The 14,233-nt window shown below is 35.2% G+C and overlaps 1 protein-coding gene and 1 non-coding gene across 2 annotated transcripts in view; one reads left to right on the top strand and one right to left on the bottom strand.

Moving 5' to 3' along the window:
• KNL1 (kinetochore scaffold 1) overlaps positions 1-14,233 on the top strand; it is a 64,248-nt gene that overhangs the window by 13,118 nt on the left and 36,897 nt on the right. Inside the window, 4 exon segments of the mRNA XM_060096617.1 lie at positions 999-1,060; positions 8,839-8,891; positions 9,136-9,169; positions 11,179-11,216. Coding sequence (XP_059952600.1) covers positions 999-1,060; positions 8,839-8,891; positions 9,136-9,169; positions 11,179-11,216 — 187 coding nt within the window.
• TRNAG-ACC (transfer RNA glycine (anticodon ACC)) lies at positions 11,552-11,624 on the bottom strand. Its single transcript has one exon. It is a non-coding gene; the product is annotated as a tRNA-Gly (tRNA).

Genomic DNA, 14,233 nt, shown 5'->3' on the forward strand with positions numbered 1-14,233 from the left:
AAGCCCGCACGTCTAGAGCCCATGTTCTGCAACAAGAGAAGCCACCGCAATGAGAAGCCCGTGCACCACAATGAAATAAATAAATTAATTTTTTAAAAGTTAAGATGCTTCAGTGTGTTATGCTAAGTAAAATAGTCACAGAAGGAAAAATACTACATGATTCCACTTATATGAGGTGTCTAAAATAGTCAAACTCGTGGAAGCAGAGAAGAGAACAGTGGTTGCCAGGGACAGAGAGGAGGGGGAAATGGGGAGTTGCTAATCAACAGGTATAAAGTTTCAGTTATGCAAAATGAATGAATTCTAGAGATCCGCTGTACAACATTGTCGCTATAGTTAACAGTATTGTATCGTACACTTAAAAATCTGTTAAGAGGGTAGATTAAGTGTTCTTACCACAATAAAATTTAAAAAAAATTTTTTTTTAATTTTTTAATTTTATTTTTTTGTACAGCAGGTTCTTATTAGTTATCCATTTTATACATATTAATGTATATATGTCAATCCTAATCTCCCAATTCATCACACCACCACCCCCCAAATTAAAATTCTTAAAAGTTGTTAAGATGGTAAATTTTATGTGAATTGTATTTTACTGCAATTAAAAAAAATTTTTAATCTTAAAAATAGTATAGTAAGGTTACCATAATAAGCAACATATCACTTGTTTTGTTCCCAGTCTTTCTTCTACTTAATTGCAAAATAACCATTCATTTAAAGGAGAGAGAAAAGGTAAGGGATAGTAATCACCTTCCTTAAATATGTTGTTTGTGTCACTGTGCTTATTTTTCACAATGAAAATCATATTCATGTTAAGTGCTTCTATATTGGAATTTTTTGGAGAATCAGATTAATTATCAAAATTAATGATATCACATTAATTCAGAATAAGAACTGGTCTCTGACTATCATAATCTTGGAGACCTAATTCACAGTGGTTTCATTAAAAATCATACCATATTAAAAAAAAAATCATACCATATATTCTCTGCCCTTAGGAATCCAATGCTTTGAGAAATAAGAAAAACTCTCGTCGAGTCAGCTTTGCAGATACTATAAAGTAAGTTGAAAATAAAAATAATTAAAACGTTACAGGTAATACTTTTTGTGTGTCACACCAAATATGTTGGTACTAACTGATTCGGTTAATTTGTGTTTCAATTAGAGAAGCTTTAGAAAATTGTTATTTAAAAGGCTGTTATGCTTAAAAGAGAAACATTGAAAGCATCCCCTCTACAGTCCAGAACAAAACAACTGTCTTACGGCTGCTATTTAACATTGTATTGGAGGTGCTAACCAACAAAAAAAAACTAGAGAAAGAAAATGGAGTTACAAAAGTTGGAAAGATGGGGATAAATCTGTCACCTAGCAGATTAAATGATTGAATATTAGGAAAATCCAAGAATATCAATTGAAATACCTCTATAAACAGTAAGTAGCAGGATACAAAATTAATATTTAGAAATTAACATATTTCCTATATAAAAATAATAACCAGATAGAATGTAAATGTCCTTTTTTCCATTATATTATATTTAGTTGCTGTAAATTTAATAATAAAAGAATATAAATTGTACAGGGATTTCCCTGGTGGTCCAGTGGTTAGGACTCTGCACTTCCACTGCAGGGGACACAAGTTTGATCCCTGGTCGGGGAACTAAGATCCCAGATGCCCTGCGGCATGGCCAAAAAAAGAAAAAAAAAAAAAGAATTGTGCAAATGAAGACAATTTCCTGAATAAAAAGATTTAACATCATAAAGACATCACTTTTCCCTAAGTTATTAATTTAATGTAATTCTTATATGTAATGTTTTTATGATTTTTTTTTTTTTTTTTTTTTTGAGGTACATGGGCCTCTCATTGTTGTGGCCTCTCCCGTTGCAGAGCACAGGCTCTGGACGCGCAGGCTCAGCGGCCATGGCTCACGGGCCTAGCTGCTTTGCAGCATGTGGGATCTTCCCGGACCGGGGCACGAACCCGTGTCCCCTGCATTGGCAGGCGGACTCTCAACCACTGGGCCACCAGGGAAGCCCTGATTATTTTCTTGATGCTGAGCAGTATATTTGTATTTCCTCATTGATTGAAGAGTTGTTTAATTGAGAATTTTAACATTCATATCTAGGTGGTAAAGACGTCTTGTGGTCATTAATTTTCAGTTATATTGTAGTGAGATAATGCTAATTTGTATTATTTTGATTTTTATTGAAATTTTCTGTGTGGTCTTGTATATGATCAGTTTCTGTGAATGATCCATCCACTTGAACAGAAGATACATTTTGTATTTTAAGGTGTAGAATTTGATATATATCAAATATATCCATTTTATACATGTTATTTGGGTCTTCTGTAATTTTATATAATTTTAGTCACTTTAATCTGCATGAATTATGAGAGAGGTAAATTAGTCTCTAACTGACAGTGCATCCTACTCTTTCCAGTAGTTCTTCTTTATGAATGTTTATTCTATGTTTATTGGTACATAGTCACCACTGTTATATCTTCATTCGGGATTGCACTTTCTAGCATTATGAAATATTCATCTTTGCTTTGTTTATTGCTTTTTGACCCAAATTCTACCTAGACTGATGTTAAAATTTCTGTCTTTGTTATATTTTTGTTTTCATTTTTGTGGTATATCTTTGTGTAATGTTTGACCATGTATGAGCAATGGTAAAGTTAGTCTATTTCCTCTCTCCCAACCCAATTTTACTTAATAATATACTTTTATACTATTAAATATGCTTAAACTTCAATTAAAATGTCATTGTATTATATGATATCCTTTGGCATTTATAATGGATGAGGTTATTGGCCTACTTCTTCCTCTCATTTTCTCCCCCTCATTCCCTACCCATCTTTTTAAAAATTTTTATTTATTTATTTATTATTTATTTTGGCCACACTGGGTCTTCGTTGCAACACGTGGGCTTCTCTTGTTGCGGTGTGCGGGCTCTAGAGCGCGTGGGCTCAGTAGTTGCGACGTGTGGCTCTCGTTGGGGCATGCGGGCTTAGTTGCAGTATGTGGGATCTTAGTTCCTTGACCAGGAATCGAACGTGGTCCCCCTGCATTGGGAGCATGGAGTCTTCACCACTGGACTACCAGGGAAGTTTTTCCCCCACCACCTTTTTTTTAAGTTGTATTATATCTCTTTCTCCCTTTCTCGCACTCTCTTATCTCTCTATCTCTCTCTCTGGGTATTTGACATTAGGTCATCTGTCACATTGTGTCTTAGTTGTACTCTATATAGTTAAATGTTCACATCAGTTCTATTACTGTAGTTGCCCTAATTATCTCTTGGTTGGCCAAAGTTTTTTCTCTTATGTTTTCCCAAGAAGGGCTCATTGAAGCAATACTCCCTGAGTTCTTGGGTGCTCAGACTGTTAGTCATAGCCTTTATATTTGAAGATTTAGCTGGATATAAAATCTTCCGTTCACATTTTCTTTTTTTGACTTTGAATATGTTTTGTTTTGTTTTTGTTTTTTATCAAACACCAAAGTCACTGAGGGTTTTTTTTGTTTTCTTTGTTTTTTATACAGCAGGTTCTTATTAGTTATCTATTTTATACATATTAGTGTTTGTATGTCAATCCCAGTCTCGCAATTCATCCCACCACCACCCCACATTTTCTTTAAGTAACTTGTTAATTTGATTCTGTTATCTTCTGACATTGAATGTTTCTATGAACAAGTCAGAGGAGAGCATGATTTTTCCCCCTCATAAACAACTAGATCTTTTTGACAGGCTACCTAACAGATTTTTTTTTCCTTTATCTTTGAAGTTTATTGACTTAAATACATCTTTATTTTGACTGTTTTGGGTCTTGAATCTTGAATTAACCTTTAAATATCATTTTCTATTTCATTATTTAAATTTCGATAGGGACTCAATAATTTAGAAACACAAATTATGTTTAAATTCTTTGCTTTTCTTCTGTATTATATTCTCTCTTAAGTCCTTTTATTTTCTTTTACTTTGTTCAGTTAAAATTTTTTTCTATGTCCTTTACCATATTTTCCAAGATACTTACTTACCCTTATGTCTCTTCCAGTTTTGCCTTCATTCTGTGATGATTATATTTTTTCTTCTGCTTCTTTCATGAGTTTCATCTATTTGTGTGTCATTTCCTGTTTTCTTACCATCTTTTCCTTGAGTTCTTGTATTTCTGCTTTCATTTCTGTCTTTGATAGAGATGATTGCTTTGTTATGTTTTTTAAGTCCATAGCGAACTGTATGCATACAATTTTCATTTTCTCTGGGACAACATTTTTCTGAGTGTTTTTCTTATGCTAATAAGTTATGTTATACTTTGCTTTCTTTTAATCTTACGGTGTCCTTATGGATTGTATACTTTTTACTCATCATTGAATGGGTTGGGTTTTCCTGAACCACCTATTTTCAAGACATTTCTGTGGAGGGAGAGGGGATGTAATGGTGTTCCAGGGTACCTGTCTTTTTGTAAACAGGCTCTCCTTTTAGTTATCATAAAGATAGCTTGTCTACTTAATATCACCTTCTTCAAATTTTATTTTCTGTATAATTCAGACTTCTTTAACTTGGCCTATTGTGAGGTGAGCTCCTAGATCAATTTAACCTTGAATTTAAACATTTTAGGATGAGGCTTGATTGTTTCTTGTCCAGAAGTCTTCCTAGGAAAGTCCTAGGCTTTGATCTGCATTGTTTCGCATTCCTCATTTGTTCCTCTCTCTCCTCTGAATTCTTTATCTTAACAAACCTTTACGATCAGACAGATTAAAGAAATTCAATTCTGTATTTGCCATATAAAACATGATTTTGCATTAGGATAAGTTTATAGTTGCCCAGGATTTCAGTTGTGGGGCTATTGGGAACATATTTTCTTCTTTTCCTTAGAGGAGTAGTAAGTAGATGTTGGTAAGGGGTGAAGAAGGGGGTTCCCACTTAGCGGCAGACTATGTAACATCTTTCTGTTACTGAGTAGTTCCAAACAGTAGGTACCTTCTGAAATATATATTCATTGTTGTCGATTGATAGTAATTTTAATTGTTTTATACTTCTTTTCTATCCATCTTTTATCCATAAATCAATTAATGTCTTCCTGGATAAGCATGAGTTGTCAGTATTTCATATGTATTCTGGGAGTGGGGGGTGGGAAAGACATAGTAAGATTTGGTATTATCAGGGAAGACTAGCTATTGCCTGCCATAGACTTCCCTAGGTGGTATATTCCTTGGTGACGTTGCTACTGTCTTCCTAGATCTTGCCCTTGGCTTTGCAGTCTCCGTATTGTTTTTTTCTGTACCAAAAATGGGCCTATCTCTTAGAGATGGACTTCTACTAAACAGATTCACTAGAGATTTGTGTATAAATAAGAATGCTACTACTAAATATATCATGAGAACCAAATCAAATGAATCAGAACCCTTATTTGAGTAGATCAATACATTCCTTATAGGCATTCTACCTAAGAAAGTAAATTATAATGTAAATATGGCTTGCTGATCATGGAATCGGAACTATTAGTTATTTGAATGGTTCAGAATGTTTAATGGCACCAGGCTAATGAATCCATTCCACAGTAGGTACATACACACCTATTGCAAGCCTTGAATGATTCTGTCTGTATACTCCCAGTATACTCCTTGAATAGGTGTGGCCAAGGTTTGATTTAATAACTCATTTTCTCCCCTTTGTTTCAGACTGACTTTTCCTTCACATGCTATTTTTTTGGGTGGTTTTTTTTTTTTGGCTGTGCCACTTGGCTTGTGGATCTTAGCTCCCTGACCAGGGATTGAACCCAGGCTACTTGGTGAAAGCGCTGGGTCCTAACCACTGGACTACCAGGGAATTTCCTTACATGTTTTCTCTAGGAATATTAATGTTAATGTAAAAATAACTGTTTTAAATTTTCTGTTAAGCATTTGATTGTTCCTTGTGCTGTGTTAGATATTTTTGTGTAAATTACCTTTTTTCTTTTGAGTTACTTCCTTGGGATTATAGTCCCCAAAGTAGAATTGCCAGACTTAAAAGAAGAAATGGTTACATAGTCATTATAACATTTTTGTTATTGGTTTTAGTATCTCTAGTAATGTACCTTCTTTTTCCTAAGGCACTGTAAAGATTAGATTTTAACACTTAATTTTAGCTGATTTTATTGTTATCTTAGTTATTTTAATTTGGACTTTATTTTTCATTACTATTTTTTCTATATTTTGTTCACTTATGCTTTTTTTTCCTTCTCATTTTAAAATGTTTCATTTTTTATTTCCTTGTCTACCCAGACGATATTGAAGAAAATATTTTAAAGTTTTTGTGTGGTTAAAACCTTTAAATTTTGTGTTATTAAAGCATGTGTCTTTCTTGGTTCATAAATAATTTTTGCAACAGATTGTACCTTTGAAAGCTTTCCTTGTATCACAGACACTATATAGGTTGAAAAAAAAATGAGAGAGCAAGGAACAACCATAATTAAGATAAATATACAGAAAGATAAATATGGAGGAAAGAATTATTTTGCCCTTTCAGTTAGGTGTCTCCATATGTTTGCTAAATATGTTTTATTAATTATATACATTTACAACTTACTCTTTGTCTACCTAATATGTAGTGTTCTAAAATTTGGATCTTAAGGCATCTAAATATATTTCTGCATTTTCTTCTTTGTATTTCTTTCATTTTTTTCCTCTGACTTCTTTTTTTTACATGTAATTTGGCTTATTCATCGTTAGTTTTCATTGATAACTTTCCTCCTACTGTATGATAGCAACATTGTTTAGTTCTAATACTTTTTTGCTATGAAACTTAATGTGTTGGATGACTTCATAATTATTTTTTCTGTTGTTTGTCCACAGATAATTTTTAGCTGTGAAAATTTTTAATTTGTAACTTACAGGTTGTAGATTGAGTTTAAAATTTTAAAAAATTTAGTCAGTAGCCATTTTTTAATAGGGTAGCTCAGCCAATTTACATTTGTTAAAATCAGTACACCTATTCTCCCTGTATTATTGTTGGTTAAATTTAACTTTATTGTTGCAGATTTTTGTTTTGTATTTAAACAAGAATGGATATTGGATTTTATAAATGCTTTTGACCATCTATTAAAATAACTAGGGCTTCCCTGGTGGCGCAGTGGTTGAGAGTCCGCCTGCCGATGCAGGGGACACGGGTTCATGCCCCGGTCCGGGAAGATCCCACATGCCACGGAGCGGCTAGGCCCGTGAGCCACGGCCACTGAGCCTGCGCGTCTGGAGCCTGTGCTTCGCAACGGGAGAGGCCACAACAGTGAGAGGCCCATGCACCGCAAAAAAAAATTAATTAATTAATTAAGTGGTTTGCAAAGTTTCGTGCTGGAGATTTCTCACTGGACGATGCTCCATGGTCAGGTAGACCAGTTGAAGTTGATAGCAATCAAACTGAAACAGTAATTGAGAGCAGTCAGCGTTATACCATGTGGGAGATAGCCGACATACTCAAAATATCCAAATCAAGCGTTGAGAATCATTTGCACTAGCTTGGTTATGTGAATAGCTTTGATGTTTGGGTTCCACATAAGTTAAGCAAAAAAACCCTTCTTGACCATATTTCTGCATGCGATTCTCTACTGAAACATAATGAAAATGTTCCATTTTTAAAACAAATTGTGATGGGCAATGAAAAGTGGATACTGTACAATAATGTGGCATGGAAGAGATCTTGGGCAAGTGAAATGAACCACCACCAACCACACCAAAGATGTTGATGTTCTGTATATGGTGGAATTGGAAGGGAGTCCTCTATTATGAGCTTCTTCCAGAAAACCAAATGATTCATTCCAACAAGTACTGCTCCCAATTAGACCAATTGAAAGCAGCACTCGATGAAAAGAGTCCAGAATTAGTCAACAGAAAACGCATAATCTTCCATCAGGATAACACAAGACTGCATGTTTCTTTCATGATTGGGCAAAAACTGTTAAAACTTGTATGGGAAGTTGTGATTCATCCGCTGTATTCACCAGACATGGCACCTTTGGATTTCCATTCATTTTGGTCTTTACAACATTCTCTTAATGGAAAAAATGTCAATCCCCTGGAAGACTGTAAAAGGAACCTGGAATAGTACTTTGCTCAAAAAGATCCATCTTTTGGAAAGATGGAATTATGAAGTTGCCTGAAAAATGGCAGAAGGTAGTGGAACAAAAAAGGCTGAATACGTTGTTCAATAAAGTCCTTGGTGAAAATGAAAAATGTACCTTTTATTTTTACTTAAAAAACCAAAGGCACTTTTTGGCCTACCCAATAAAACATTGCTAGGGAATTCCGTGACAGTCCAGTGGTTAGGACTCTGTGCTTCCACTGGAGGGGGCACAGGCTCTATCCTTGGTCAGGGAACTAAGATCCTGCAAGCCACACTATTTAAAAAAAAAAAAACAACCTTGCAGATTTTCAGTAATCTTTATTTTGTTTTCTAGGGTATTCCAGACAGAGCCTCATATGTGTGCGGTGCAGCCAAACAAAAACAAAAACATTGCTAGATGCAGTTTGCTTATATTTTGGGATTTCTGCACTAATATTCATATGTGAGATTGGCCTATGGATTTTGTTGTGTGCTATTCTTACTTGGTTTTACTATAAAATCAATCAGAAAGCTTTATTTTACCTATCTCAAAACAGACTATAAATTAATATCTTAGTGTTCTAATTAAAACTTCCAGATTTTCGGGAGTTCCCTGGTGTCCTGCTGGTTAGGATTCTGGGCTTTTACTGCCATGGCCTGAGTTCAATCCCCGGTCAGGGAACTGAGATCCTGTAAGCCACACGATTAAAAAAAAAAAACAAAAAAACCTTGCAGATTTTCAGTAATCTTTATTTTGTTTTCTAGAGTATTCCAGACAGACCCTCATATGAAAATAGTGAAAAAGTCAGAAATTTCAGGTAAATTTGTTACTGCAATCCCTGCTAAATCTGTTGTCTATATAATTATGCTGTGGTTATCTAACCAGATAATTGGTATAACTTAGTATCCATCTTATTGCTTAAAAAGTGTAACTTGAGCCATGGGAGGCAGAACGTAAGGTACATCATTAGTATTTTTTTTTTATTGTTGTTAATGTCCTTATGCAATTTTTCTAATGCTTAATCAGTGTATTATTGAAAAACTTTAATCTTTTCTCTATAGAAACTGAAGCAGGAGGAAATGTCCTATTTATGCAGTAAGTAAAAAAATGTGATGTAAATTATACTTTAAAATGTGTTTATTCCTATTAAATGAACTATTTTTAAAGTTAAAATTCTTTTTGTTTTTTATTTCCATTCCCTTTTGTGTAATACTTAGGATTAATTCAGAAAACAAATTCTTTGCATAATTTAATATACTGCTATAGTTGATAAGTATGTGCATTGTACACCTTATCCTATTAAGAGGGATGAAACATTCTACTTTCATATATAAATCCTCAAATACATGAGCTAGTACAAAACAATAAATACCAAGTCCTCAGATTTTTTTCATTAAACTAGTTTTTCTTATTATAACATTAATACAAAAATTAAATAGCAGTAGGCTTGAACAAATGAAAACATGCTTATCTTAATCATAAGAGAAATACAAACTTAGACTATATTGAGACATAATTTTTCATCTAATCAGTTAAGAATATAGGTAAAAAGTCCCATTGCTAGTGGGTATATATTGTAGAAGGCAATTGGCAATATCATTCAGAATTTTAAATGCACATGCTCTTTGGCTCCGAGATTTCATGTCTGGGAATTTATCTTACCAATACACTTGTAAATGTGTGAAATGATGATATAAAGTTATTCACTGTAACATTTATTTTAATAGTAAAAAATGTAAAAGATCCTAAAGGTCCATCAGTAAGGGACTGGTTAAATAAATTCCAATTTTTTCATGTAATTGAGTAGTGTTGAGCTGGAAATAAAAAAAGATTATCTTTATATATTGATACAGAAAAATCTCTAGGCCATATTACTTAGGCTCCTTACAGATAACCACTGTTGATAATTTTGGATGTCCTTGCAGAAATTTTATATGTATATCCAAGTGCATGGTTTATCTTTATCTTTTTTTTTTTTAAACAAGACAAAAATGGGATCACTCAGTGTCTTTGGCACTTTCCATGTTGTTACATGTACATCTACCTCAGTCTATTATAATCTGTTGTATGTCTGCACCAACATTTAGTCAGCTCCCCATTGATGGACATTTGGGTTAACTTTTTTTTGGCCACGCCATGCCCTGGGATCTTAGTTCCCCAGTCAGGGATTGAACCCGGGTCCCCTGCAGTGGAAGCGCAGAGTCCTAACTGCTGGACTGCCAGGAAATTCCCTGGGTTGTTTCCTTTGACTTACCTTTTTTTTTTTTAAAGCTACATTTCTAGAAAATGAGTTGCTTTACAGGTCATTCGTTTTTTCGTTGTTGTTTTTTTTTAATTTATTTTAATTTTGGCTGCGTTGGGTCTCCGTTGCTGCGCTCAGGCTTCCTCTATTTGTGGGGAGTGGGGGCTACTCTTCATTGTAGTGCGGGCTTCTCACTGCAGTGGCTTCTCTTGTTGCGGAGCACTGGCTCTAGGCGTGCAGGCTTCAGTAGTTGTGGCATGTGGGCTCAGTAGTTGTGGCTCCCAGGCTCTAGAGCACAGGCTCAGCAGTTGTGGCTCACAGGCTTAGCTGCTGTGAGGAATGTGGGATCTTCCTGGACCAGGGCTCAAACGCGTGTCCCCTGCATTGGGCAGGTGGATTCTTAACCACTGCACCACCAGGGAAGCCCCTACAGGTCATTCTTAAAAAAAAAAAAAATAGGGAATTCCCTGGCTGTCCAGCGGTTAGGACTCCATGCTTCCACTGCAGGGGACCCGGGTTCGATCCCTGGTCAGGGAATTAAGATCCCGCAAGCCTCGTGACACAGCCAAAAAAAAAAAATTATTTTTAATAAAAAATTAAAAAGAAAAAACAAGCAGCATGTATTAAGCATATTTTTATAGTGTTCTTGAAATTTAGATATCTGAAAAAATTTAATGGTAAGGTCCTTTAATTGCCTTGTAATTTTTTCTGCCAGTATTAGATGAGTCTTTTTTTAAAGATGTCTTTGGAGTTTTCTGCCAGTCACCATGCGAAAACCTATTGCCTACCCTACTCTTTCAACTGTTGTGATTCTTGGTAATTGTCCAGAGTATAGATTTTTAAATTACTTTATAATTTTTAGGAATAAGAATCCAGAAGATAACTACTGTGAGATAACTGGTGAGTATGATCAGAGTACTTTTCTTATCATACGTTTTTCTTTTTATCTAGATTCCTTGAACAGTAATATGTAAGAGAACCATGAACAAAAAATGTAGAGAAAGTGTTCATCTTTACACAAAATCTTTAGTTTAAAATTTCACAAACTTACTAATATTTCTCTCAAACCTGCTGTTCCTCTTGTTCTCTGTCTTGAACTCCCACTCACTGTCATTCACTCAAGTCAGGAATTGAGTCATGTTTTACCTTTTCCTCCTTTCCCCATATCCATTTGGCCCTATTCTCTTTGATTTTTTTTTTCTTTTTTTCTGGCTCTGCGGCTTGCGGGATCCTAGTTCCCAGACCAGGGATCGAACCTGGGCCCCCTGCAGTGGTAGTGAGGAGTCCCAACCACTGGACCACCAGGGAATTCCCCAGGCCCTATTCTCTTTCAATTCTGTCTCCAAAATATCTGGCCCATCTGTTAGTTATTCTCTGTTCCTTCTGCCCGTATTTGAATTCAAGTCCTCACTGTTCTTTCTTGAGCTATTGTATTTAGTTTCTTATCCTTCTAGTCCATTCTACATATTTCTAAATCTTATCATATTATCTCCCAGGTTACAATTGTTCAGTGACACTATTTTCCTTACAGGATAAAACCCACACTCTTTAGCATAAACTTGGAAAACCTTTTATAATTTGGCTTGTTTTTTTCTCCAACTTTATCTCCAGCCCTTTATAGGCATCCTGTGCTCTAGCCCATGTATAACTACTTGCATTTTCCCATGTGGACTTTTTTCCTGCCTGTATCCATTTGTAAATGCTATTTCCTCTGCCTAAAGTGATCTTCCTAATACAGTTTGTCTAACAGTCTTCTCATCTTTCACTTAACTTAGCTTTTCACTTAGCTTAACTTTAGTGCTTTCAAAGTAGCCAGTCCACAAACTGTTATAGTCCTTGACAGAAAAGGAACTTGCAATAGAACGTAAACCAACTATGGTAGTAAGCTACTGTTTAGTTAGCGGCATATTTGTCTTAGCAAAGCTCTACTGATGAAAGGAATTTTACATCAGCTGCAAGCTCCTTATCTCAAAATGAATGAATTAATTAATAATAACCAGTTCACCATCCGGCAACATACGTTAAGTAATACTGGCTTAAATCGAGCCTTCGCTGACAAAACCAAGGAGTTAGTCACTCTGTTTTGTGCTCTTACAACACCCCTTTTATTTCTTAGTCTATTGTAGATTTTTTTTAATATAAATTTATTTATTTATTTTTATATTTGGCTGTGTTGGGCCTTTGTTGCTGCGCACAGGCTTTCTCTAGTTGCCGCGAGTGGGGGCTACTCTTCGTTGTGGTGCACAGGCTTCTTATTGAGGTGGCTTCTCTTGTTGCGGAGCACGGGCTCCAGGGCGCGTGGGCTCAGTAGTTGTGACTCACAGGCTCTAGAGTGCAGGCTCAGTAGTTGTGGCGCATGGGCTTAGTTGCTCCAGGGCCTGTGGGACCTTCCCGGACCAGGGCTCAAACCCCTGTCCCCTGCATTGGCAGGCGGATTCTTAACCACTGTGCCACCAGGAAAGTCCCTATTGTAGAATTTATCATGCTGTATTTTAGGTATTTACTTTTGGCTCTTTTATTAAACTAGGAACTCTTGAGTCCAGAAATTTTGTCTTGTTCTTTGTGCTTTAGTATATGGTTGAGTTCTGGGGCACATAATAGGTTCTGAAACAATATTTGTTAAGTAAATGACAAGAATGGAAGCTGGATATGTAAATAAGCCTTTAATAAAAAGCCCATAATTACTTCATCATATTCAGTCGAGGTTACCATAAACTCTCTGAAATATTCTAAATATTTACCTTTAAACTTAAGAATTTTAAAATGTATTTCCTGTTTCATTATAGCATCTTCAGTCCCTTCCTTATTTCCAACATCCAGTTTGTTACCTGAACCTTTATATTTCAGTTCTAGAATATCTTTTTTTTCTTTTTTTTTTTTGCAACTTCTATTCTTTTTATTTATTTTTTTATACAGCAGGTTCTTATTAGTCATCCATTTTATACATATTAGTGTATATATGTCAATCCCAATCTCCCAATTTATCACACCACCACCCCCACCACCACCACTTTCCCTCCTTGGTGTCCATACCTTTGTTCTCTACATCTGTGTCTCTATTTCTGCCCTGCAAACCGGTTCATCTGTACCATTTTTATAGGTTCCACATAGATGCGTTAATATACGATATTTGTTTTTCTCTTTCTGACTTATTTCACTCTGTATGAGAGTCTCTAGATCCATCCACGTCTCTACAAATGACCCAATTTCATTCCTTTTTATGGCTGAGTAATATTCCATTGTATATATGTACCATATCTTCTTGAGGTGGGCTTGTATTGCTATAAACTTCCCTCTTAGAACAGCTTTTGCTGCATCCCATAGGTTTTGGATCATCATGTTTTCATTGTCATTTGTCTCTAGGTATTTTTTGATTTCCTCTTTGATTTCTTCAGTGATCTCTTGGTTATTTAGTAACATATTGTTTAGCCTTCGTGTGTTTATGTTTTTTACGTTTTTTTCCCCTGTAATCAATTTCTAATCTCATAGCGTTGTGGTCAGAAAAGATGCTTGATAGGATTTCAATTTTCTTAAATTTACTGAGGCTTGATTTGTGACCTATCCTGGAGAATGTTCCATGTGCACTTGAGAAGAAAGTGTAATCTGCTGTTTTTGGATGGAATGTCCTAAAAATATCAATTAAATCTATCTGGTCTGTTGTGTCATTTAAAGCTTGTGTTTCCTTATTAATTTTCATTTTGGATGATCTGTCCATTGGTGTAAGTGAGGTGTTAAAGTCCCCCACTATTATTGTGTTACTGTTGATTTCCTCATTTATAGCTGTTAGCAGTTGCCTTATGTATTGAGGTGCTCCTATGTTGGGTGCATATATATTTATAATTGTAATATCTTTTTCTTGGATTGATCCCTTGATCATTATGTAGTGTCCTTCCTTGTCTCTTGTAACATTCTTTATT

Source organism: Mesoplodon densirostris, chromosome 4 (genome assembly GCF_025265405.1).
Source record: "Mesoplodon densirostris isolate mMesDen1 chromosome 4, mMesDen1 primary haplotype, whole genome shotgun sequence".
NCBI classification, from domain to species: domain Eukaryota; kingdom Metazoa; phylum Chordata; class Mammalia; order Artiodactyla; family Ziphiidae; genus Mesoplodon; species Mesoplodon densirostris.